General features: G+C 40.0%; 1 protein-coding gene across 2 annotated transcripts in view; it reads left to right on the top strand.

Annotated features, from left to right (window-relative positions):
- The window catches only part of LOC105934071 (suppressor of cytokine signaling 1), a 36,552-nt gene that overhangs the window by 934 nt on the left and 9,049 nt on the right, over positions 1 to 26,569 (top strand). Inside the window, exons 2-4 of one of the 2 annotated variants that reach the window (XM_036137453.1) lie at positions 2,353 to 2,800; positions 9,341 to 9,528; positions 11,826 to 13,495. In XM_036137453.1, coding sequence (XP_035993346.1) covers positions 2,588 to 2,800; positions 9,341 to 9,528; positions 11,826 to 12,150 — 726 coding nt within the window. In that variant the 5' untranslated portion in view covers positions 2,353 to 2,587 and the 3' untranslated portion in view covers positions 12,151 to 13,495. Of the gene's footprint in view, positions 1 to 2,352; positions 2,801 to 9,340; positions 9,529 to 11,825; positions 13,496 to 26,569 lie in introns of those variants that run through there. The other variant, XM_012873904.3, reaches the window with a different exon arrangement.

Here is a 26,569-nt window from a genome sequence, read left to right as displayed (position 1 = left end):
CAGATTCACCTGCCACAAACACCTGCTTCAACAACGCGTGTTCAACTGCCTCCAAGACGTCAAGGCTTGGATGGCTGTGTATTGTTTTTAGAGTCAATGAAAGCAAAACAATGGTTCAGTTATTATAGCCTACTGTAACACCACATAATCCGCCTATTCTGGTTGCCTCGAGGCGTACACGAAACAGCATGTAACTAATTTGGTTACTAGTGACTCTGATTTTTGAATTGCATAAACAGATCGGCTCTGATTTGCAGAAATCGGTCTTCCAGTTTAGGCAAATAACGAAACCTAGACCGCTAGTGTCGTGGCGTGGCTTTGCGAGAATAATGCATGCATTTATTTTAACACGTCTCACCGTTGCAATGCAGTTTATGCTGCTGTCAGTCAAACATCTATTTCGCATCTTCAGATTGTTCAGAAATGCTGCCGCCCTTCTCGAAATGGTACACAGACATGGAGGCGTCGCACCAATCCTTTCCCTTCTTCGTTGGCTTGCTGTGCATCGCGGCATTAAAATCCCAACGTTGCCTTATAAATGCCTTAATGTTCTTGCCGTCCATATACCTTTCTGATTTGCTCCAGCCTCATCTTAGATCACCAGACCGGCCGCTTTTAGTTGTCCAAAAACCTAGCTGTAAAATTTCAGATTTGGCTTTGTCAGTTTTGGAATATGTTACGGTTAAATATTATACAGACATCTTCGCTTCCTGATTTTAGGTGTTTTTTAAATTGATAGAATTTGGCGCAGTGTGAGTTGAGATGCTTTTTTAACATCTCTTGTATTTTTATGAGTGTTTCATATTTGTATTATCTTTTAGCTCCTTTAAAGCACTTTGGGCAAACATGCTGTTTTTTTTTTTTTTTTTTTTTTACCGAGCCCTATAAATAACTGGGATGTGCTTTACGTTGTGGAAAGTTTAGATCCCTCTGGCCTAAATCATGAAATCAGAAGTCAGGGACAGTTTTTCTGGAACATTTGATTACTTTCTTTCTGTGGAAATTATCACTTCTTGTTTTCAGAAAACTGAGACAATAGGCTGCACCAAGGAACACCACAAATTTTATTTTAGTCTTGGCTTTCCCCCCCCCCTTTTTTTTTTCTGGCCCTGCGAGAAAGTGAAAGCGTTGTTCTATTACTAAATGCAATGGTTGCCATATCTCTGAGACTTGTGACACACGAGTACGTTGTTTCACATGATCCCACTTAAGCACACAGACAGCAACTGAGAGGATTTGTGTTGTTACAGTCTCTGGCTGACATGTACCCATCAGGTTTTTCCTGTCCGGTACCAATTTTAAACCAATTTTCTTTGAGGTCTGACAGATGTAGGCAGTGGCTTTGATCTGAAGCAACTAAAAAGTAAGACACTTATTTCCACTAAGAATGCCTGAAAAATGCAAAACTTTCTCAGAAAGGTGGTGCTATTTGTAAAAAAAACGATCCATGATACAAATTTTAAAAACTTTGAAACATTTTCTAATGCTTATACTTTTTTTTTTCAGGTAATTTCTAGGACTATAACACATAAAAAAGGGCTACGGGATTATTTGACAGATGTTTTTATGGTAGTTTTGGCTCCAGTAGAAAATCACCTTTAATAAAAGACTGCTTTTGACCCTAAGCCTTAGCTGATTTTTGTAACACTCAAGCTGTTGGTTGATGCATTTATGGTAGGCAAAATGGTTGGAGTTTTTAGTTTTGATGCATTTCTTTAACAATAGGGTGATAAATTAATTTTACCTCCCAGTATTTGAGCTGATCAAGGAATAATCTTCCAACTCCGGTCTTTGGCCACCTGATCAGTGCATCTGTTATCTTTGTTTTTTTGGCTGACACCACATGATGATGTTTAAAGTCAATAAAAAAAACAATGAAATAATTGTCATGTGCAAAGCTTGGTTAGCCAGTCAATAAATTTGTTTTATTATAATAGTAACATGCGCAATAATCACATAGTCAAAGATTGACCTTATTGCAAACTGTGAAACTATTTATTTGTCTTTTTTCTTCAGTGGTCAGGGGTCTGGAATCAGCATCCGTAATCTTTTCTTATTTATTTTAAATCAAATCCTTCCCACCTGTGTGAACAATGTTGTCGGATGTCGCAGATTTCCTGCACGTCGTTCTGCTGAACGAAGTGAAGTAAAAGTTTCTGATTGTTGGAAAAACCAAAACCAAAACTGGGATACAGTAGACGTGAAAAACAGGAATAACTGTGTTTAAACAAGCAGTAATTTGCGGTGTCATCTTGTTCCTGCACGTCTCCAACAGATAAAGTTTTTTTTTTTTTTTTGTGATAAGATCAGTCTTCAGAATTAGGATTATCCGTGTTTCTCTCTTTCTTGCAGCTCATTTATGTTTCCGTGGCGGATGACAGAACACATCCACGATCGGCCTTCCTATCAGAACTTTGTGGTCTTCGTGATAGATCCCGATTCAAGTTAAATTAAAGCTTCATGGAGCCTCGGAGAGGACCCGGCTGCTGATGACTGAGTGGAAAAGAGCCAAGGATGGAGACTCTGCCCGTGAAAAGAAAAGGAACCGGTGCAGCGGGCAGCTGGGAAGAGGATTCTCCGTTCTAGGATGGTCAGAGACAGTCTGGACAGAACATCTGATCTGAGTCAAAAACAGGAGCAAGCAGCTGAGACGCAGAGGCAGAACCCAGAGGAGTCCCATCGGCCCGAGCAAACATCAGGAAGATTTAATGCTGAAAACGAGGATCCTGCAGCATCAAAACTAGACTTTCTGCACTGGTGCAAGCTCAAGTTTGAGGAAGAGCCTGAATCCTGGAGCCTGGTCAGTATGAACCCCGGGTTTGCTTTCTGTGACTTAGCTGAAGGCTTTTATTACTACTGGATGTTTCTTTTTAAAACAGCAGACAGAAGGTTGCATGTGAGATGACGAGAACTAAACACAAGAGTTTGATTCTTGACTAACGAGCAGAAAAAAAACATAAAAGTGAAAATTAATTAAAGGGACATTTCATTTTGCAGTTCATTTATTGAGAATACCAAACATATTATTATATGAAGTAATGATTGATGATGTATGCTTATTAAAGATTTATTTGAGTGCTGCAGCGCATAAAGATGAGGCAAAAGTCTTTCGTTCCTACATCGTCTCCAGAAGTATGGAGAAGCGTGGGATTTGAAAAATCTGATTGATTTATTTTTATTTTAGTTTTATTTTTTGGAGAGACTACCTCAAAAAAAGGCAATCGTTTTAGATTTCCTCTCAGGTATATCTCAATAAATTGAAAGTAAATTGATTTCAGCACTTCAGTTCAAAACCTGAAACTCATCTAGAGATTCAATAGACAAAATATTATATTGCAAGAGTTTATTTCTTTTAGTTTAGACGATTACGCCTTACGGGTCATTAAATTTTTTTTTTATTCAGTTTTCCAGAATATCTAAAATGTCACATAAATACATTACATAATGGACTATACAATGAACTGATTTGAGAGTTACCCAGGGAACAGTTTTGGGCTCCCTCCATAAGGAAGGTAAGCCAAGGCAAACAGATTGTTTACAGAGTGCGTTTTAACGGAAACTGAGTGGAAGGACACGTTCTGTAGAAAAAGGATAAGGGATAACAGCGCCCTGCTCCTCTGTATTGTTGAGGTTGATGTCCTTCATCTTCCTCTAAATCAGGCATTTCCAAAGAACTGATTTTGGGCGCCCCTCCAACTGCATTTCAAGAAAGATTTGGTCCACCAGCACAAGTGGTTGATGTAGAAGGAAGATTTTAGTTTTCAATTAGAGCAAAATTATTACAGATAAGCTGAAATCTTACAGCTAAAAATGTTAAGTACAACACAAAGTATTTATCTTTTATTAAACACACTTTTTACATTCTCTTTAATTTCATATTAACATCTATCCAATTGTATTTAATCACTGAAATGCAGACTTTGCTGCATTAAAATCTGCTTTGAATTGAATTATTAAAATTGGCTAATTACAGCAAGTGTTTTCAAAGAACAACTGACCCAAATACTCTTCTTATATTGCTAGACCAAAAAGAGTAAAGTTTATTGTTGTTATAGAGTCAAATTAAATTATTCAAAAAAAAAATTGCAAACTGGATGAATACAAAGGAGTAAAAAACCCTTCTTTTAAATTTTGGATCTACAATAATTTAGACATTCGTTTCCTACAAAAATATCTGACTAACGTATTTATTTAAAATTATCATATTGTGTGGAGCAGATAAAAAATTAACATTTGTTTTTGGTTTCCTTTGACTTGACAATTCTGGCCCATGTACCAAATAGTTTGGACACCCCTGCTGTAGACAATAGTCCACATGTTGTCCTACATGTGAGTTTGCTGGCCAGTCCAGCACAGATGTGCTGTGTTGTCATTCCTGTCGCTTCTACCACACTTTTTCCTTCCATTCAACTTTCCATCAAGAATAGCGAAGATTTTGTCATTGACTGTCGGCTGGACAACTGTCAGCAGTCTTTCCCATAAATGTGTAGGCCAAAACATGACATTTCTGTCAATTTTATGCACATGTTTTATATTCTATAAACTGAATTTGGGCTTGTCATTACCTGTAAGGTATTGTCATTAAAATTAGCAAAAATGAACTCTTGATATATACCTCTCTGTACGTCACTTTTTTTAATGGAACTAGTGAAATAACTGGATGCACTTGTGTATAAAACAGGAACATAGTCGTTTTTAGTTGACATAGTAAAAAAAATTCATTTACCTGACCTGAAGCATTTATTTAAATGCAAATCAATTGCAATATTTTAAACAAGCCTACATTTACAGCTCAGTAAATCCCTGACTCATAAGTACTGTAGCACCTTATCTTTTTACTCTACTAAATCGTACTTTAATCTAAAATGTAGTTTTAAAAATGCATTTAGTGGTTTAAATGCATTTTAATCTGAGGAATACACTCACAAGAGAAGCAGAAAAGAGTCATTTTCTTCTAGAAATATTATCTGCCTTTGCAGTCATAATAAAAAGAAACTTAATGCCATCTGAAAGGTTATTTAATTTTGAGTCTTGAATCCTAAAATAGGAAATCTCTTACAGATCCTAAATTGTTGTCTCATTATTCATGCATTTTACAGTTTCACTGCAGATAAACCTGCAGCTGTCAGATGAGCACAGCAGATTGAATCTATGTCCTTCAAGGCAAAGTAGAAATAAGTAGTGACTGAAGACACTGTATGTGTGACTGTATGTACAAAAAACATTTAATGAAAATGCACATGGATATTTTAAGCATGATGATGCCTTTTGCAGCTGTTGTTATTTTTTGTGGGATGGTCTTTGTCCAAAAGCTTCTTCTGTTTATTTGAGTGGACGTTGAACCTGATTGCACAGACTATCATCTAAAGAAGAAAAAAAAAGTTCAGATCTGTGCAGAAAATATTGTTAATGTTGTATTGTTTTATTATCTTCAGCAATATAAAGGCTCTCATAACAAACTATAAAAAAGGCCCCAAAGCACTCAGCTCAGTAGGTGGCTGCGTCCAAAGTGAAAGTAGAAATCAAAGTCTGTGCTTCTCCAGCAAGACTCTGTTAATGTTTAAAAGTTGTATCTCAGATTTCTCCATTTGATAAACTGCAGGAAGTCATTCAAGGATTCGTGAAGGCTGTATTTGTTGTTTTTTAACAAAGGGAAAGTAGTGAAGGTCTGAAGAAGAAGCTGAATAGAGCGATCAAAGTGCAGCTTTAAGAAGTCTCAGCAAAACCTATAAATACTTTGAAATGAAACGTGGAAGTCCTCGGTAGCAGGTAGCAAATAGACTTTTTTTACTCTGAACTATTTTGCAAATTATATATGACAAATAACCCCCTAGCCAACCAGGAAGAAACTACTCTTAAAAATACTTTCTTTACATACAGGATGTTTGCCTCTTTTGGATTTATCCAGTTTCTGCACTTAAATGCTTCAGATCATCAAGTTTACTTTGACATCAGCTACAGACAACTTGAAGAAATGCAAAAGGCAGTTTTTAAACGATGATTTAATTTATTATTGAGGTAAAAAGGAGGTCCAAACCACCCTTTTCTGAAAGTGTGAAAAATGTATCACCACCACACCCTTACTCTTGATAAACTAATTATTAATAGTAGTTAACCACATCGTTTGGTTCAGTTTCACTATCCACACCCAATGACAGTATACTGAAAGGGCTGTCAATATAGGGATGGACTTAAATAGTGCCATCCAGACGACATGAAGGAGGCCAAAAGAGCTCAAAAAGCAGCACATCACACCCTGACTGAAGAAATTCATTAAGTGAAAAACAAAATCCCTTATATCTATCAGTCTGGAAAAGGTTGCCAAGCGCTTTCTAAGTCTTTGAGAGTCCCGTGAGTCATTGTGAGAGCAATGGAGAAAACAAAGAACAGCGGGGAACTTTGCCAGGAGAAAACTAAAGCACTGAAGGCCTCACTTTGCCTCAGTTTATGTCAGTGTTTCTAATTCAACATTTGTTCTATTTCTTGTTTGCTTCACATTAAAGTACTTCTTGATTCTGAGATTGACTAACTCGGGAAAAACATGCATTAGTGACCATATTTTCAAAAGATGTGGCATTAAGATCGTGATTGCGCCGTTGAAGGTTTTTTTTAAGGACTAAAAATTGTCCCTCGGCGACCGCTAGGCTGAAAATCCACAATGTGGATCACGTGGTACGATGACGTAGTTTGTTCATGTAGCCCAGGCTACGCTACAGAGCGTACAATGGAGTACACAACGACAAGTTCAAATGCGGATTCACAAAGTGATGATTTTGACACGAAAGACAACGCAATTCTGTTACGATTCGGATAAGTCTGAGAAAAACATTTTAGGAGAATAAACTAAATGGGTTGCTGGTGTATAATTGGAATCGCGGCTTATAATCGCGGTTCTGGCTGACAGTTTGGATGTAAACATAGAAACAACTCGTCAAAGCCCGATTGCCTGGCATCGTTTATGGCGGCTGAAATTCGCCAAAACAGCACATAAAAGAAAAAGATGTACAGCACTTTTCGGGTACAGAAATGTGTGTAAGGAGACGTTATCCTTGTTGGTATTTGACCAACCATAAGCCACACACTTTTTAGCCATGTTTAATCCGTCTATTTGTGTTTGAGAAAGCGAGTTTGCAACCAGGAAGTAACTTGTTGCAATGTCAACAGGTCAACGCTTGTCAACGAATGATGTCATCGCTCACGTGACACCCGGCGCAATATTTTTTTATGAGCCTTGCGCTAAAAAGCCTTAAAAATCCACTTTGTCATCTAATTATTTTTTTAAAAATTCCTCAGGTCATAATAATATATGAACTTTCTAATATATAGCAACTTGTATTATCTCAGAATCAAGAAGTACTTTAATTAATAATACGTCTTAGCAGTTGTAGTGACGCCCTGCAGTGAAATGGTGTAAACTCTCAAACAGTTCTAGAGTACTTCCAGGTTGTGAGGAAACAGAAACAGAAAAATCCCGGGGGGGTGAATAGTTTTGCAAGTCATTGTAACGAAAGATTAAGCAGAGTGATTGTTTTGTTCTCATTCAGCCAGTTCTGAATAAAGTTGTACAAATAGCAGGAAATAAAGAAGAAAAAACCAAGCAAAGCGTCCAGATTTCATTATCCAAACTAGACAATCTCAGTCTTACTACACGGAGCTCTGAGTATTTTTAGGGCTTCATCAATGTAACGTGTGGCTGAAAGTTCTTCAGCAGCAGGAAAAACTCCAGCCTTTCAGGGGATTTTTTTTTTTTTTTTTTTTTTTTTTTGGAAAGAGCCAGGCGTGGCTTTAAAAGTTGGCAGCAATTCGGGGATTTTCAAGCTCGATGTTTCATCCACTCTGCAGAGTTCAGATGAAAGAAATACTCGACCAAGTGTTTCCTTCATACATGCCAGACGTTACGCAATGCTTGCTTTCTGATAGATGCAGAAGATCAATCTTTGACCAGATAGCTGTTGTGATTGTTACTGTCCCCTGTTGTGGGCCTCTGCCAAAATGCACGTCGTGTCATTACAGTTTGAGAGTAATGACCTCAGTGGCTGCATGGAGGCCATGAAGCGCTGTAGCAGGTTAGGATTAGAGCTGGGAGGGACTCTAACGTGCAACGAGATGGAAGTCAGGATTTAGCTGTTAGCAGGGCGGATTCTGCAAGAATCGCAAATCTGGTTCAGGTCCACGAGTCCAGAGAACAAGTTTTTTACATCCATCTATCCGTCCATCCTTCTATCCATCCATCTGTAATCTCCATCCATCCATCCATCCATCCATCCATCTATCCATCCATCCATCCATCATATCCATCCATCATCCATATCCATCCATCATCTATACGTCTGTCCTCTATCCATCCATCCTATCATCCATCCATCCATCCTTATCTATCCATCCATCCATCCATCCATCCATCCATCATATCCATCCATCCATCCATCATATCCATCCATCATCCCTATCCATCCATCCATCCATCCATCATATCCATCCATCTGTAATCTCCATCCATCCATCCATCCATCCATCATCCCTATACATCCATCCATCCATCCATCTATCCATCCATCCATCCATCTATGATCTCCATCCATCATATCCATCCATCATCCCTATCCATCCATCCATCTATGATCTCCATCCATCCATCCATCCATCCATCCATCCATCATATCCATCCATCTGTAATCTCCATCCATCCATCTATGATCTCCATCCATCATATCCATCCATCATCCCTATCCATCCATCCATCTATGATCTCCATCCATCCATCCATCCATCCATCCATCCATCCATCATATCCATCCATCTGTAATCTCCATCCATCCATCCATCCATCCATCATCCCTATACATCCATCCATCCATCCATCCATCCATCTATCCATCCATCCATCATATCCATCCATCATATCCATCCATCCATCTATGATCTCCATCCATCATATCCATCTATCATCCCTATCCATCCATCCATCCATCCATCCATCCATCCATCCATCCATCCTGTCCATCCATCCTGTCCATCTCGCCTTCTTTAAACTAACCACAGATACTCTCTCTTCTACAATCTCACAATTCTAGTTTAAAAGCAGTGCTTTACCACCAAACTGGCAAAAACAAAAACTGGACCATAAAAGGCATAAAAAGACTATAAAAATATTATGTTTGCTTTATTTATTTATATATATATATATATATATATATATATATATATATATATGATCTTAAACTCAACTCTGTTCGTTCCTACTTCTGCATTTCTATTTCTTTTAGAGGAACTGTAAATTACGCTGTTAATCCTGTCATGAGAATACGTCTCACTTATTAGCTGTCTGGTTCTGGTTTAGCCCAAGACAGGAGCTGACGCTGACAGCTTGCCCACGCACCTCCGTCCATTCACCAGCCCTGCGGAGTATCAGCTGGTGAAACTCACCTACCTGCAGTTGCTCCAAAGCGGTTACTACTGGGGGCCATTGACCATGGAGGAAGCACACCAAAAACTCAGTCACACCCCTCTGGGAACGTTCCTCCTCAGGTACTGTTACACCTTATTTTCACTTCTTAATCCTTGTTCTACTGCTGTTTTTTTTTTTGTCTGACCAGTTTGAAGGGTACCATGAGCAGCAAACAGAGATGTTGCTTGAATTTAAACGAGAGGGGCACTGTTGCTTCAAGAATCCTCTTGTCCATTTGTCTTTTATTTGAAGTTCAACTTAAAAAAAATATTAGGGAATTTCCCTGTAGAGAAACCCAAAAGTATTTTTGCAGCGAAATTTCATCTGAGCTTCCTGCCACATACCGACCACAGAGATACTTTGATTAAACTATAAATAAAGGACCAACATGTCCTAAATAATCTAAAACCAGTAACATTTATAAACTTATAAAACAATCAAACACATTTCTAATGTTTTAACTTAAAGTTTGGTATAATTGGATTTGTTTTTAAATTATTTTTGCAGAACAGAAATATTCTTTTTTTTGGATCTTTTAAAGCTATAGTTGGTAATGCTGTTCAGAAGCACCTTTTGTTATACAGGGTAAAATGGTCCTTCCATCCTGAAAGTAGTCGACAGAGTTTTGCTCCAGCTCTTACCCCCCTCTGTCCCTCCAGATATCGTCACACAGATTTGTTTGCAGCATGTCCATGATGCGAATCTCCTGCTCCACCGTGACTCATGGGTGCTCTGTTAGATTGAGATCTGGTGACGGTGGAGACCATTGGAGTACAGCGAGTGAACTCATCGCCACATTCAAGAAACCACTTTGAGATGATTTTAGGTTTTATGAGGTGTTGCATGATCCTCCTGGAAGTAGCCGAAGATGAAGGATACACTGTGGTCATAAAGGGATGGACATGGAGCAGCAATACTCATCTTACGGCTACTCTTGCATCAAAATAATTTCCAAAAAATCAAAAATTGCCAGAGTAGCAGGAGGAGGTTTTTCGACTCACTCAAAACAAAAAGCACTCGCGTAGATTTTTCTTGTTTCAAAAAGGTGTGTTTTCTTTACTTATAAAAATAACAGAAATATTCTCCGAGTTGACTTATAAAACAATTTAAGTATAAACGTTAAGTGATGTGTGTATGTGTGTGTGTAGAAAAACTGTTGCACTCCTCACTCCTTTAAACAATCAGATCTACCTCAGCAGCTGCTTCTACTTGTTAATCTCAGCAGGAGGCGGAGTGACAAGGAGGAGGGTCTAAGCAAAACCAATACATAAACAAAAAAACAATAGCTCTACCAACATTAATAATTTAGCAAAAAATAAATCAATTAATTTAATTCTTAATAGGCTCCAACAACTCAATTGTGGTGTTTAAATGGTGCTCAATTGTTACCAAGGGCCACAAAGTGTGCCACGGAAATATCCCCACACTGTGATACCACCAGCCTGTGAACAGTTGATGAAAGCCAGGACGGATCCATGATTTCATGTTGTTTATGCAATGATTGTTGATGTTGTGCTTTGAAGGTAGAGATGCACTGATCCAATTTTTTTTCCCAATCCGATACCTGGGCTAAGCGTATCGGCTAATACCTGATACTCTTCCGATGCTACTGTTGAATGAATAAACCGTGTACTTTGCCAAGTGAGTGAAGGTATCAGGCTTGAAATAAACATTGTTTAAAAAAGTTTAGCATTTTCTTAACCCTGGAGCTTTAGGAGGTTCTTATTCAAGTCCGTTGTGTTGAATTTACCAACCTTATCACCTCCCTCACAACTTACTATTGCAGATGCTGCATGTTGCAGTGGGACTTGTTGCTGTATCAAGTTTGAACTGTTTCCAAATAGCAGACTTTGCTCAGTGCGTGCTCTGTGTAACCTCCGTTACAAACATAGAATAGAAGTGACTAGATTGCTGTAACTGTATTGCTGTGTATGATATTAGTAAAAAAAAAAAAAAAAAAAAAAAAGAAATGACTGGATCGGAATGCTGGATCGGCATCAATCATCCGTTATCCGATCCATCTAATTAGTCAATATCGGAGCCGATATCTGATGCGGGTATCGGATTGGTGCATCTCTAATTCAAGGGTCGTTTTCCAAATACCTTGCACAGTCTACACCACGTCTAGATGTCTAAATGCATTGATCAGAAGGTGCTGCTGCTGCTGAAGTCCATTAGATGCTTTGTAACGGTGCATTCACAGCCTGGTGCAAATTCCACCCTTACAGGTTTACAGTATTTGGGAGACAATTAATAGTTGTTTTTAGAGTTTGTGGACATTGTTTAGGATGTTCCCACTCTACCATGTCTCATAGAAATAATGAACCACCATAAGCTGCAGAGTGATGCGACAGCCCTTGTTGTCATGTTTTCACAGGGACAGTGGACAGCCGGATGTTTTCTTCACCCTGAGCTACCAAAGCGAGGACGGTCCCACCAGCGTCCGCGTACTGCTGAACAACCTGCTCTTCAATCTGTACGGCAGCCAAAAGACTTTCACTTCGCTCTTCGCTCTGCTCGCCTTTTACACCAGCTCCACCTGCAAGCTGACGGAGCCCTATCGCAGGCAGCGGCCCGAGCGCCTAAAGCAGATCTGCAGGAGAGCTGTCGTACGAACGCATGGAGTCGAAAGTATACGCACCTTACGTGGACTCAGCCCTGATGTTAAAGCATACGTCTTTGCATACCCGTACTGTACATAGACAAACCTGTAGAAATAGTGCCTTTTGCTGCCTTTAGATGTCATTTCTAAGTTAAAAATGTTGTTTGTGTTTTTTTTTTTTGTTTTTTTATAACGCTGTAGACAACTTGGTACCACTTGTAATGAATGACCTCTGAGACTGAAAGCATTTCATCCACAACTTACATCATCATTGTATTTTTACACAGTACACACTGCACTTAATTGGATTATTTTTGATAGTAAAATGAAAAATCAGACAAAAGAAACAAGACGGAGACAAATCATTTCTGACGTTTTTCCACCTATAATGTGACACATACCCTGTGGAATACAATCGAAAAAACAAAACTGAAATCTTTTAGGAGTAATATGCACCTGCAGAACTGTGCTTAACTGTTCTTCGAATTGGCTCTGATTAACCCCTAAATAAAGTTCACAAAGAATTCATCTTTCAACACAACAATGACCCAAAGCATGCATCCAAATCAGCATAGTTTCACCAGAAGAAGATCACAGATTTGCATTGGCTCAGCCAGAGTCCACATCTGAATCTGATTTGTGAGATGCCCTCACGATCAGGAAACCAAAAAAAAAGCCTTTTTGGTTTGTATGTTTGCAAAGAGGAGAGGGCAAATATTTCCTACTCTATATCTGCAATGCTGATGGACTCCAACCCAAAGAGACAGAGTGTAGTAGCAAAATCAAGAGGTGCTTCCACAAAATACCAGTATAAGGGTAAACACATTATTTTTAGTGTTTGATTTTGCCCCTTCAAGATGTTATTGTAGTTTTTATGGCAGAACGTTACAGTTTATAGGTCAGATTAAAGGTGGAAAGGGTTCTGAAATCATTTATCATGGTCTCCTCTTTTTTTTTTACATCATAAAAAAACAGGTATATATCAAGTGAATGTAAAGGCTGTAGCGCCACTCAATTTAAAATCCTTGCACAAGCAAGTACATCTTTCATTAAAGATGTTTTCAGGCAACCCGTTGCATCATTGGACCTTATCTTACTACGTTTATGCGGAGAAGCTGAGAAACGCCATCGCCGAAAGTGCCTTTTGGGTTAATAATCCTTGGTCTGTGAACAAAACTATAATTCATCTGTATGTTTAGCCTTTTGTTTCAGGGAAACAAGAAAAAAACATTCAAAGTGTCCCACGGTAAATAACTTATGGCTTAACCACACGTTCCTGACAGCAGTTGCTGTGCGGCTAATGTTACAAGAATAAATGCATACCTTACGTTCTCATCGCATATCTCAAGCAGCGTTTTTCATTTGTGCTGCCATTGAAATCTGCTCCCCTTCTTTTTTTGTTGATGTGAACGCCTTGTTTGAAATAAGATTTGCATGAAGATTTAGGAGTTTTGTTTTCCTGTTTAGGTCTGTTCAGCATTCAGTGTTGAATTTTGTACTATTCGGTCTGTCTACTTACTTCGGATTGGTTGTCTATGATATTTTTGGCCGAATCAAACCGCTATTGTGCACTGAATCCGAAGATCGCGCCTGTGTTGTTCTGTTTGGAGTCATTCGATTTCGATTTAGTCGATTTAAAGTTCGACTCTCCACACTTGAAAGAATGTTCCATGTGCCTGTATCTGTGTAAATGCATATTTTGGTACAACATGCAGCTATCGCAAGAGCATGATCGTTGAAAATGTTTGCATTGTTTTGATAAATGAACCATCCATATTTATTATACATCATGCTAATTTTAATCCTGTGTTAATTTGTCCTTCTACCACTCATACAGCCGGATAAATAAAACATATGGACACAGTTTTGCCTTGATTTAGTTTTTATGTAGAGGTTTTTGAGTGCTTTACAGAAAAACATTAAAAGGCAAGAAATGCATGTAAAGAAAACTTCTGCAGTCTAGATAAAGAAAGTAAATGAGAATTGAGAGCGAGTAAATACCTTAGAGTTGCTCAAATAGGCTGATGAAATAAGCTTCTGCTATTTAAAGAAAAGCTATGATAAACAATAATGTTTTCAGTTTTTGTTTAAAGATATTTTCAGTCTCTGTGAATCTCAGGGTATCCCTTGCAGACTAGTTTAAGCTATTTGAGTCTAAATGGAAATACATACCCTATCCTTTCTGCTCAGACCTGGAATCAGGGTTCCAGTTGCAAAAAGGATACAATTTATACCAATAAGAGCCACCAACATAAAATATAGTTATTGCTCACAGTGCTGGCCTCCACCTGTCACTGGATCAGCAGCTTCCTGACTGACCGGCAGCAGCAGGTGAGGCTGGGCAGCATCTTCTTCCAAACAAAACCCACCAGCACAGGCGCACCCCAGGGGTGTGTTCTCTCCCCTCTTCTTTTCTCTCTGTGCACCTCAGCGGACCCGTCTGTGAAACTCTTGGAGTCTGTGGAGTCAGCGGAGCGGCTCATCGGAGCTGACCTTCCCTCAAACCAGGACTTGTACAGGTATAGGGTCAGAAATAGGGGTGTGCAAAATAATTGTCATGACGATGCATCGCGATTCTAATTTTCGTGATCTACTGCATCGATTCTTGATGCCAAGTATCGATTATTAATTTAAAAAAATGAATAAAATAAAATTGCATGAATGGTTGGCGAACATCAGCCAAAAACAAGTGGAATACAACTTCATTGGTTTAAAGGACCACTGAGGCCATGTAAATGGCAGTGATTATCCTTATTTTGTTATTTTAAGTTTTATAAATCCTAAGCGCTTTTTGTCAGTGTGTCCACTCCAGTAACAGTAATATTTTTTTTTCATTGCAATACCTCCAAAAGTCGTTTCCATAAATACAGCTATGTATGAATTCAGTTTCTTTCAGTTATGTATCAATTGAAGACACTTTCTAGATAGACAGCCAGTCAGCCACTGGTAATGGCTGTATTTTTTCTAACAGTGTTCAGTGAAAATATCGCAATGCATCGCGATACATTGCAATAATTCAAGTATCGTGATGCATCATGATAGAATCGGATCGTGTCATGTGAATCGTGATTCGAATCGAATCGTGACTTCTTTGGCAATACCCACCCCTAGTCAGGAAAGGGGCAGCTAACATCTCTTAAGACCCCACACATCCTGCACGCATACTGTTAGACTTTTACGTTGGGGTTAGCGCTACATAGCACTGTTTGCTAAAACCAGCCGCCGCAGAGACAGTTTCTTCCTCCAAGCTGTAAATCCGATAAATACTCGACAGTCAGAGTACCCAGATTTGTATGATGCTTGGTTGCAACCATGTCTTCCTGTTTAATTGAAGTTGTTTGTATTTATATTTACAAGATAGATATTTTTATTTGCCGTTTTTTGTAGCACATGATTATTGAGTGGAAGACAGATAAAATTATGAAAGTTTTTACAAGTAAAACTATTCTTAAAAAGTTCAGAATTCAGTGCAACCAGTTTATTTCACCTTATTAGAAAACATAACATTCCCTGTGTGGAATTATTATTTTAGGCTAAACTCAACTCTGCTCTGAGGTTATAAAACAGTAATAAACAATCCAACAATGAGCGTTAATCCATCATCTGAAAATGGGACGATCATGACAAAACTGCAAAAATATGAAAGGATCTGCTCTGCTCAGAGGAGAACTTGATTTACCTTTTTGGCTTCTGGCTAAACGTGTGGTAAAAATCTAACATTGCACATTGGTCTGAACCCTATTGTGCTCTGATGGACCGCACCACTTCCAGCTTCTCGTGAGAGCAATCACACCCTTTATAACTCTTTCACATCCAGTTACCTTACAGCCACAAACTGTGAACAACACAAAGTAGAGGCTACGTGTGAATCGTAAAGGTAATAATACACAGTTTTGACTTTTTACTATTAAAGATCTGAAAGTATTCTTCCTCCCGGAGTGAGAGCTTTGAAATTTCTGTGCAGACTTTATTGAAAAACAGCTCAATGTCACTCATATTTGAAACAGAGCGCCTGTGAACAGTGATTTCTCAGAAATGCTACAGATTCTCAGCTGAGTGTGGGCGATGACTTTGACTGGGCCATTCTACCACATAAACATGATCTATAGCGTTCTAATGAAGCTCTGGCTGTATGTTTACAGTTAATCTGTAATGGAAACCTTTGTCTCAGTCTCATAACCTTCCTTACTTCTAGCCATCTTTCATCTACACAGCAAAAACGAAAGAAAAAAATAAGTCAAATTTTTTTTAAATGAGTGCATTTTTCCTTGATTTGAGCTGGTAAATAAGACAATTTGCCAATGGAATAAGATTTTTGCACTTAAAATAAGAACAACTCATCTCCATCATCTTATTTAGAGGGCAGAATATCTAAATATCTTATTTTAGGAATCAAAATACTCATTCCATTGGCAGATCATGTTGTTTACCTGCTCAAATCAAGGAGAAACACACTCATTTCAAGAAAATGTAACTTATTTTTAGTTCTGTTTTTGCAGTGTAGTATTATCCTGGATTTAGCTCCATCCGTCTTCCCGTAAACTCTGACCAGATCCCCAATCCCTGCCGTACAATCATCCCCACACCACGATGCTGCCGCCACCATGCTTCGCGGATTAATTTACACTCTTCACTAAACAAGTGACTTCTGAAGGCAATACGTTTTTCTGGATTTTATTTAAGAGGCGCCAGCATAAAGGCGCTGAATAAAAATGCATTTTGGTTACCATATAAATTACAGATAAACAGACTCTGAAGGCAAAGTGCCTGACATACTTGGACTGGACAGAATGACTGTTATGGGTTTTATGTGTCAGCAAGGACGTCTGCATTACTGCATGATCTTCTCCAACAATGTCATAAACGGAACGCTGATATCATACTGGGAACGCCCCTGAATGGGTGGACACATGCTTGGCATTTAATATCTGTTTGTGAGAACAAACAGGGTTCTCAGGTGGCGTTGTTGTGAGAACCCAGTACTGAATCTGTAAACATTCCTCTGTCTGTTAGATTAAATACGGTAAAATATAGTTACGGTTTAAAGAGTCTTTTTATTACTACAGATGTCTACAATAGAAACACCACATTATCAGATAAAAGAACCAGGGGAGTCCGAGAACAGGTCTATAGTATAACACCACACTTTTCAGATATTTTAATTAATTTTATTAAAATTTTTTATTGTTTTATTTTATCCTTTCTGGCAGTGTAACACTCAGAATTGCTTCCTTTGTGCCAAAGAGAGCCCAACAGATTTACCTTCACAAGTGGAGCATTACTGCTTTATCTATAGTGCTCTGCTTTATACTGAGGCAAAAAAAACTTTACTGGATATTATTTTGGGATTATTTCATATTCAATTGAAATGGAAACAGAAAGGCAAAAGAGAAAGAAAGGAAGAGAGACATGTGAGGCAAAGCGTTAAAAGCGAGATAAGGAGGCAAAGATAGAGCAGAGGAAAAAGAGTACAAGATAACATCTTTAGAGTCTGCTTCCACGCCTGCAGAAAAAGAGATATAGAAAGAACTAGTGAACAACCAGAAAAACTATCACAGAGACAAACAACCAACGCCTTTGATAACATCACTGAAAAATATGCAGTATTGTTTAACGCCTGTAAGGGGGGAGTGGTAGCTTCGATCCCAGAGGTTCTGAGTTCAACTCCCACAAGCTGCCATTCTGGGTCCCTGAGCAAAACCCTTAACCCCCAGTTGCTCCCCAGGCGCCACACAGTGGCAGCCCACTGCTCCCCAAGGGGATGGGTTAAGATGCAGAAGTGAATTTCTCCATTGTGAGATCAATAAAGTTCTATTATTATTATTATAAAAAATATGCCTTTAGGGGCAGCCAAAGCTTTTACGTATTTATTAAAGTTTCTGAATGTGATGCAACATCCCCACTTTATTACATTGTTCTTCTCTTTGTGTTGCTCCATTAAGTAAACCCAATTAACGTAATGCCCCCATTAAACTGTGTGGCTGTAATGTGCTAAAAAGCAGAAAAACTTCTGTTTACCATTGGAAGGAGCTGCAGGTGTGTTTTCTGTAAATTTGAGGCGGAGGTTGAATCTGTCTCACATTAATAAACATGGTAAAGAGTACATATAATCTTAACCCATCCCCTTGGGGAGCAGTGGGCTGCCACTGTGTGGCGCCTTGGGAGCAATCGGGGGTTAAGGGTCTTGCTCAGGGACCCAGAGTGCAGGCTGTGGGGATCAAACCGGGTACTTGCAACCTTTTCAGAGCACAAGCTCGCTGCTCCAACCTCTAGGCCACCACTCCCCATATCCACCATACTCCACCATATCTGCTTCTGTGCAGTCAGTGTATCAGATCATTGGGTAACCCTGTGCTCTCATTACTGGGTTAATCCTGCCCTGCATTCAGCTGACTGCCAACAGAAAACCTTTCTGCCCTTTACATCAGATATCCTTTTCAGCTCTGTGCAGTGCGTGTCTGCACACACACTCTGCGGCTTGTACGTTGTTTTAAAATCCACTTTCCAGTCGTCTGTTCCTTGTCCTGTCCTAAATCCGACTGAGAATGGCCCCTTTAGACTTAAATTAGCACCAAGAATACACACGTGCACGCACGCTTATCTGGTCCTCATTTCATCCTTCTCATTAACCTTATCAGGTTGATATAATCCCCCTGGCACAGTTTAAGTCAAGAGCAATTCAGAGTCCTACTCAATAAATTTGGATATTATTGGCGTGCAGGGCTCTGGATTTGCGCTTGGTCTGACGGAGTAGGTAGGCTGGGGGGCGTCTGCCTCAGGCTCTGTTTTTGCTCTCCTCAGGGTGGATGCATGTAGTCCCAGTGGGGGGGCTGCCCGGCCTCTGTGCTCTGTGCCTGGAGGGTGGATGGTGACGGTCGTCTGCACCCATCATTGAATGCAATCCATGTAAGGTCTACACGACATATTTTTGCACGTTCACACACACGTCTATGCGCTCACAATACTGTAGTTCATAGTACTCATAGTACAGTAGTGCTGCCCTGTAGTTCTCGCCATTATTTTTAATTTTTTATCCTCCATATCCTTGCTGCTGGTGTTGATGTTGATGTTGTCTGTGTTTTGTTTGGTTTTTGTCCGTTTTGTCCCTTTGCAGGTGTTTGTGGTTGGACAGCGGCGGGTGGGTCATTGATTTGCATCCGACTGTGAATGCGCCTGGGAGGATGGGCCTCCATGTCCTTAGAAACAGCAGCGCACCAACTACAGGTTACTCAAGTGCGAGCCACTACAACTGGCAAAAACTCCAGGATAGGTGTCAAAACGTTTTCAGAAACAACTGAACGAAAGTCCGGTTGCCTCCGATTTAAGCCTGTTTGCTGTAGCAATGACCCGGATAACTGAGAACTTGCATAGGCATGTTTGTGGTTGTCTTTCCCTGGTTTCTCCATGGTGGCTGCAGGAGGACTTATTTGTAGCAGTTGGCTGTCAGGTTTTGTAATTTTTGTATATATATATATATATTTTCTTTGTGTCTCTGTCCTCTCTCTCTTCCTCGCACTCTGTCCTTGTTATTCTTCTTCCCCCTTTCTACAGGACACAGCACCATTCTGCATGCCATGACGCTGGACATGACATTTACTTGAGTAACTCAGTTCACCAACTGAAACACATTATATAGATTAATTACACAGAGGTAGCTGTTTTAAACCCTTTATTTCTCTTTATTCTGATCATTTTCCCCCAAAAGAAATTGTAAATTCACTTTCACCTGAAAAGAGAACAATGTCTTAGGAGTGGCTTAACACACCTACAAAGGTAGTTGGTAATGGATACTTCTGCGTTTGATAGCTCTTGAAGCGCTGACTCCACCTGCAGCGCACGCCTTCCCCCAATTATTTAATGGCCACAACTTTAAAATCCTCCAAAGGCTGCAGGTTTGTAACGATGCAAAAAATTTCAAACTCGATTTCAATACTAAGAAAAATACTCGATACCATTTTCAATACCGCGGCAAAAAATTTTTTAAAGCACCGGTTTTTCATGGTTTAAGTGCAAATTTTTTGTTTTTTACATGACAAACTTAACTTAATTTTTTTGATTAGTGCAAAAAAGTAGGGGGCAATTCTATGCAGGATTGAAACAGAAGGAATTAAAAAATAAAGCAAAAAACACATAAATGTCTCAATAAATGTATCACTACACAACTGCTCTAAGTGATTTATAGGTGCTTAAATAAATATGTGGGAAATAAATAGAGGACAAAATATGTGAAGGGCAACTAAATGGTAAAACATGTGGTAAATAATTTGGATATTTTTTTAACAGTCACATAAAATTACATTCAATTATTGGTAATTTGTACATTTTAAGTTAATTGGTTTAGTTAATGGGCAATTTACATATTTCCACTTTCATTTTTAATTCTGTCAGTGTTGGTCCTCCATATTTTCAGCCCTCCTCTAGAAAAAAAATATATAATTTAGGTGTCACTTGCCTGTTTGATAACACAGTAGAGCAGATAACACTAATAGTATGTGTTAATATACTTGATGGAAGTTATCATCATGCAATTATTTTATTATAAGTGTGCATTTCTAATCTGCCACTGTGTGCTTTAATTTACCTGTCAATTAGCTGAGGATACAGATACATTTTACAACTGAGGGACAATTATGATTTTATGAAAAAAAAAAAATACGGATCTGGTGGATACCAAATTTATATTTACAGTAAAACTAAGGATCTGGTTATTCAGTAGCAGCTCTGCGCAGTTTCTGTCTTTCTAGTCATTTTGTAATATTAATATTTTCTTTAGGGATGAACCACAGCAGCAGGGTTGATTGCTACGGCTTCCTACTTTTTTCTGCTCTACTACTCAGTTTCAGTTTTGCTCCACCACAACTTGTGTAATCACCCACATTCGCCTCCAATGTCTTCACAGCTAAACGGAGGAGTAATGGAGGGACTTATTGGTTAAAATTACTTTCTTTTACTGTACAATGTCAGGATTTTGGCTGAGGAAGGAACCAAATGCAGATTGGTTTGCATATTGGTTGTTATTAGCTGTTAAGGGAATATTATTCTGGGGCCACTATAGCCTGACGCCAACTGGGACTGGAGACACAAGGACACACACAAGGCCAAATGCTCTGGTGTTACTATGCAGATAGTGAATGTCTGGGATTTAGGAGAAGCCGGGGAGAACAGGGCAGAAACAGGCAGATGCAGACTTCAGCGGGTCACTGACCTTTTTACGCTACTCTCAAACATATGCTTCGTACTGTCAGTGGTTAAAACTTCCAGCAGCAGATTATTGTTGAGATGAGCGGCTGCAGGAAGCAGAGAGAGCCTCTGTTATTTCATCAATTTGAAGAAATGTGAACGGGTCAGTTTATGTTGATTTTGATACTAAAATTTTAGTGTTGATTATATCGAGGTATTGATTATTTTTGACAACTTTAGAAGGCTGCTGTTGTCACTAGTGCTTGTGGACCTATTTCTACCACACTTTTTCCTTCCACTAAACTTTCCATTAATTTGCTTGGATACAGAACTCTGTGAACAGCCGGGTTCATTAGTAATTGCATCTTTGTGGCTAAACATTTTTTGGCTAACTGTCAGCTGTGCAACTCTCAATGTTGTAGCTGTACTCAATGATTTTCTAGGCGATAACACAATATCTATGGGTCAAAATAGCTTTCTTTTACTGTATAATGTCAGGATTTTTTGGCTGAGAAAGGACTCAAATGCAGACAAATCAGTAAGTGTAGATATTTAGTGATAAAATCAAGAAAAGTTTACAATAGACAAAACAGGAACAGGGAAGGGAAACAATCAATGACAACGAACAAGGGGGGACAAAAACTGGCTGAGCAACAAAGCAATCAGAAGGCATGAAGACAATGGAAAAAAAATTAAATAAAATGAAAACCAGGGGGTTTAGATACTGAGGGATGTGTGAAGGAAAAGTGAGGCAGAGACAGGTGTTTATAGATTATAGAGAATATGAACAGAAAAAAAAGGAATATAAAGAAACCCAAACATTTAAACATCAAGGAATAGGCATGAAGAATGTGGAGACCGTGCGGCATAATGAAACTTTTAAAGTTTCAGGCAAACTGAAAAGTTAGTTTTTTATTAGTTGTAAGTCATAATTATATCACTATCTAATGATTTTGTATAATATATGAGTCTCAATTGTTTTTGAATAAACACGTTTAATAAACTGATTGTTTATCAGGACTCACCTGTATGTATACTTTTTTATTTTTTTATTTTTATGTATTTATTTTTGGCACATCGGGTACCCGGTATAATTGGTGCCACTGTGCTGTCGCTAAATCATACAACTTGACCTGTTTAGCTGAAGAAGGTGACCCAGAACCCTTCCCACAGTCAGTCGCGCGCTGTGAATGCACGCGCCTGGCCGGGCTTTCATCCGATTCAAGGATTTGTCCCAACTTGTGCTGCAGCAGCGCAACCGGACTGACACGCCAGCGCAATAAATACTGTGGTGGTTTGCTGTGTCAGTGCGCGTGCGTGGACGTGGCGCAAGCTGGTCAATCGCGGCGCGGGGACTGAAGGCGGCGGCGTGCGGCGTGCGGCGGCGACACGTCAAACAAACGTCCACGGGCCGCACGGGGGCTCGTGAAGGTTTCGGAGCGGCGCGTGGTTGGGGAGGGAGGGGGGGTGCGGTTCTGACCCGAAGGTACACGAGGGCGCTGACGCTCCGCCGCCGTATTTCCAACGCACGGGACGCACGAAGTGAAGTCGTCACGGGGGTTACAGTCTGTGCGATCCGCGTTCCTCGCCCGGTGGAGGTGCGACAGCGACGCGCGCTGGAGGCTGTGGCCGAACCGGGAGCATCACACCTCCAGCGCAGCAGCATCCATCATCCATCCATCCATCCGTCCAAACATCCGCCAGCTGCAAGGTCCAGCGGGGAGGCCAGGGAGCGGCGGCAGGATGTGCGGCGGATTAACGGAGGAGAGAGAGGGGGCGCTCAAGGGAGGGAAGAGAGCTTGACCGAGTGGACCGGGGGGTGGGGGGACGTGAGGGGACATGGGGAAGGACCAGGGGAGCTTGCTCCAGGCCGTGAAGACCGAGGACCTGCTGACAGCTCAGCGGCTTCTGCAGAGACCGCGGCCAGGAAAAGCTAGTTAGTATCCATCCATCTCCCATCCTCCTGTCCATGACACACACACACAGACACACACGCGCGCGCCCGCGTCATTTCCAGGTCAGGACAGTACAAGCTCAATGTAATGCCTTCTAACCTAAATGTTTCACAGTGTTTGTGTGGGTGTGTGCGCTCTTCCCTGCACGCATGCATCTGTCTGTGTGTGTCTGTCTGTGTGTGTGTGTGTTTTTGTGCTTTGACGTTGACAATGCGATAGTGATGACGTTGCACATGTGTGAGAGCAGTCATCATCAGGATGCAATTAGAAATTAGGCGAGCTCGCCACTCTGTCCTCTGCGATTAGGCGTTTGTGTTTGCATCCGCATGAATGCACAGAAACATACATATATGTCCTGCCCACAGCAGGGGGTGTGAAGGGGGGTGTGAGGGGGGGGGGGGGGGCACATGTGGGAGAGGTGGAAGGTCCTGTGCTGCTCTGGGACATGGAGGGGGATTATTGGTGTGTGAAGACGCCAGATGTTAGCGGGAATAAATGTGCCGATTGTAAGGGTACACGTGCGGACATTTTCATGGAGCGTGAGCGGGCTCCTAACATGGATTCAGCTGGGACTTGAGGTGATAATTAGATTTCAATTACAGCCTTGAAAACTGCTCTCCTCCTCTCCCATCTCCCCAGAAGCAAACCCCTTACCACCCCACCCCTTCCTCCTCTTCCTCCTCTTCTGTCACCTACTTTCCTCCCTGCTCTGCCTTCACCTCCCCTCGCTTCTCTGTGATGAGCATCGGCGACACAGTGCCATGGAAAAAGAAAAATGCTTCTTCTCCTCAAATGCCAGAACGGATCAGCACCGAGGGCTCAGGCCGTTGCACACTGACAAAGGGAACAGGGGGGGGTAGAGGATGGAAGACGACGAGGAAGAGGAGGGCCGTGGTGGCACGTGAGGGTGCCGGACAGAAGGATTCAAACTGTGAGCTATGGATGCAGGGAGGCGAGGAGACAGGGTGTGTTGGAGGGAGGTTGAAATGTGTGTGTGTGTGTTAGTGCACAGGTTTGTGTTTGAATAATTAAACAGTAAGCCAGGTCTCCCTGCTGGAGGATTGTTGCCTCCGCAAACACACAAACCCAAACACCCTGCACGCACACAGTCGCAGGCAAACAGGCTCCGAAACACACTTCACACTTTGGGTGTTAGTCATGTGTTTGTGTTATTAATAGAATGCTAATGAAGTTCAGAGCAGCAGCGTGGCAGGTTTTTTTTTTTTTTTTTTTGGGGGGTTGGGGGGGGGGGTCATTTAGGTGGTTGTTTGTGCTGTCAAAGTTACACAAGTTAATGTTTGGGATTACAGGAAATTTAGGTGGGAGCGATGTCACTTAACTAGTGCGTCCGTTGCTGTATGACCCATATTTGTCCCATATTTATATACCTTTAGAAATAAGAAGGCTGCAGCAGAAGATAATTTTTTTCATGAATAAGATGAGGTCTTCAGTGCAACAAAGTCACATCCGGCTAATGAGACAAAATATAATAAAATATAATTATCACAAAGTTTTCACAAACCTTAAAATGTGTTTAAAGTGTCTAGTATCAGTTTAGGTCCAGGCTAATTAAGTCCACACACTGCCCTTTTCATGCTTACTCTAATTCTAAACTGGTCCTATGTGAATGAGATTTATCGGATATATGTTATTTTTTTATCTTCACTGGTAGATTTAACCAAAAAGGTAAAAAAAAAAAATCAGGTTTCTGGCTGATTGATTGGTGCATCTCTTGTCCTGTTGCCAAAAATGCATCCAAGATCCGTTTTATATTTGTTCACCAATAGAATAACTTCATGAATCTCTAACTGTGCGGTTAAAGAATCCCTGTTATGTGTTTTGAGTATAGGCACTGGCTTGTTTCCAAGGTCTGGTATCCAAAAGAAATACCGAAGTTTAAGAAGTTCTTCTTTTAAAACTGCTAAAAATTAATAAGATGAGGTCTTTAGTGCAAACAAAGTCACATCCGGCTAATGAGACAAATATAATAAAATATCACTAATTATCACAAAGTTTTCACAAACCTTAAAATGTGTTTTAAAGTGTCTAGTATCAGTTTAGTCCAGGCTATTAAGTCCACACCTGCAGTTATCATGCTTTCTCTCATTCTAAACTGGGCCTATATGAATTAGATTTATCTGTTTTGTTATATCTGTTTATTTTTTTATCCTTCACTGGTAGATTAACTAAAAGGGGTAAAAAAATCAGGTTTCTGGCTGGATTGATTGGTGCATCTCTTGTCCTGTTGCCAAAAATGCATCCAATATTGCTTTTATATTTGTTTTACCAATAAAATAACTTCATGAATCTCTAACTGTGGCATTATGTGTTGAGTATAGGCACTGGCTTGTTTCCAAGGTCACGGTATCCAAAAAAAATACCAAAGTTTTAAAAAGTTCTTATTTAAAACTGCTAAAAAATTTCCCATCGTGCCCACTTCACGGTTTGAAGCGTTTTTAACATGGATACCAGAGTAAGTTGCCAGAAATTTACGGGGTTCATGCCGTCGTTCAAATGTACGGAGCTGAGAGTGATATGGAGCTCCCCCTCCCCAACCTGTTGCTGCAGACTGCAGTCCCATTTCACCAAAACTACCAAAACTCATCTCTTTTTCTTCTTAGTACCGAAAATCATACTGACAAGACGAAAACTCAATAACTACTTGCTTTTTTCTTTAAAATAAAAAAAATAAATAAAAAAAAAACATTCATAGCTCACACCTCACCAGATAAAGTCCCATGCTCAAAGAAACTAAATAATGCTTCACTTGGAACAGAAATATGGTGGCATTTCCTACCAAATATGTAACCAAGCTGGAGGCAGGAGCAATTAAATAAAAGGAGAATGAAACAGCCAGAGAAATATGTTGTTCGCTATTGTTTTAGTGCTAAACAGGTGCTAGTCTTAGAAACAAGCTGGTCTAAAGAATAGGCTAGGATACCTTAAACCCATCGAAATGTTGATGGTAAATGTGTAAAACTCCAAGTTGCAATGCTTACCTCCCAGACCACTCTACCCTTCACTTGACTTGTGCAGTAAATTTAGCTCGCTGTACCTGCTGGAAGGGTCTACCAGGGCTCACCAGAGCTGCACAATTTTCATTGCAATATCAATCTGTGCAATATTTCATTTGACAGTGGCTGCCTTGATGCAATTCTTGGTATGTTGTCATATTTCAAGGGCGTGGCATTTTGAACGGTGCTCAATGTTTCCATCTACTCTGGACTGGGTTCAAGGATAGGTTTCAGCTGAATTTATCATTTCTGTTGTGACTTTATAACACACAGTCGGGGCTTTAGTAAGTACAGTTACAATGGGAGCATCTCCTGTTGGCAACGTTGTTATAAATACCAGAAATCAGAAACGTCATAAACACAGAATTTT

Source organism: Fundulus heteroclitus, chromosome 5, assembly GCF_011125445.2.
Source record: "Fundulus heteroclitus isolate FHET01 chromosome 5, MU-UCD_Fhet_4.1, whole genome shotgun sequence".
NCBI lineage: Eukaryota > Metazoa > Chordata > Actinopteri > Cyprinodontiformes > Fundulidae > Fundulus > Fundulus heteroclitus.
This window is presented reverse-complemented; position numbering and strand designations above follow the sequence as displayed.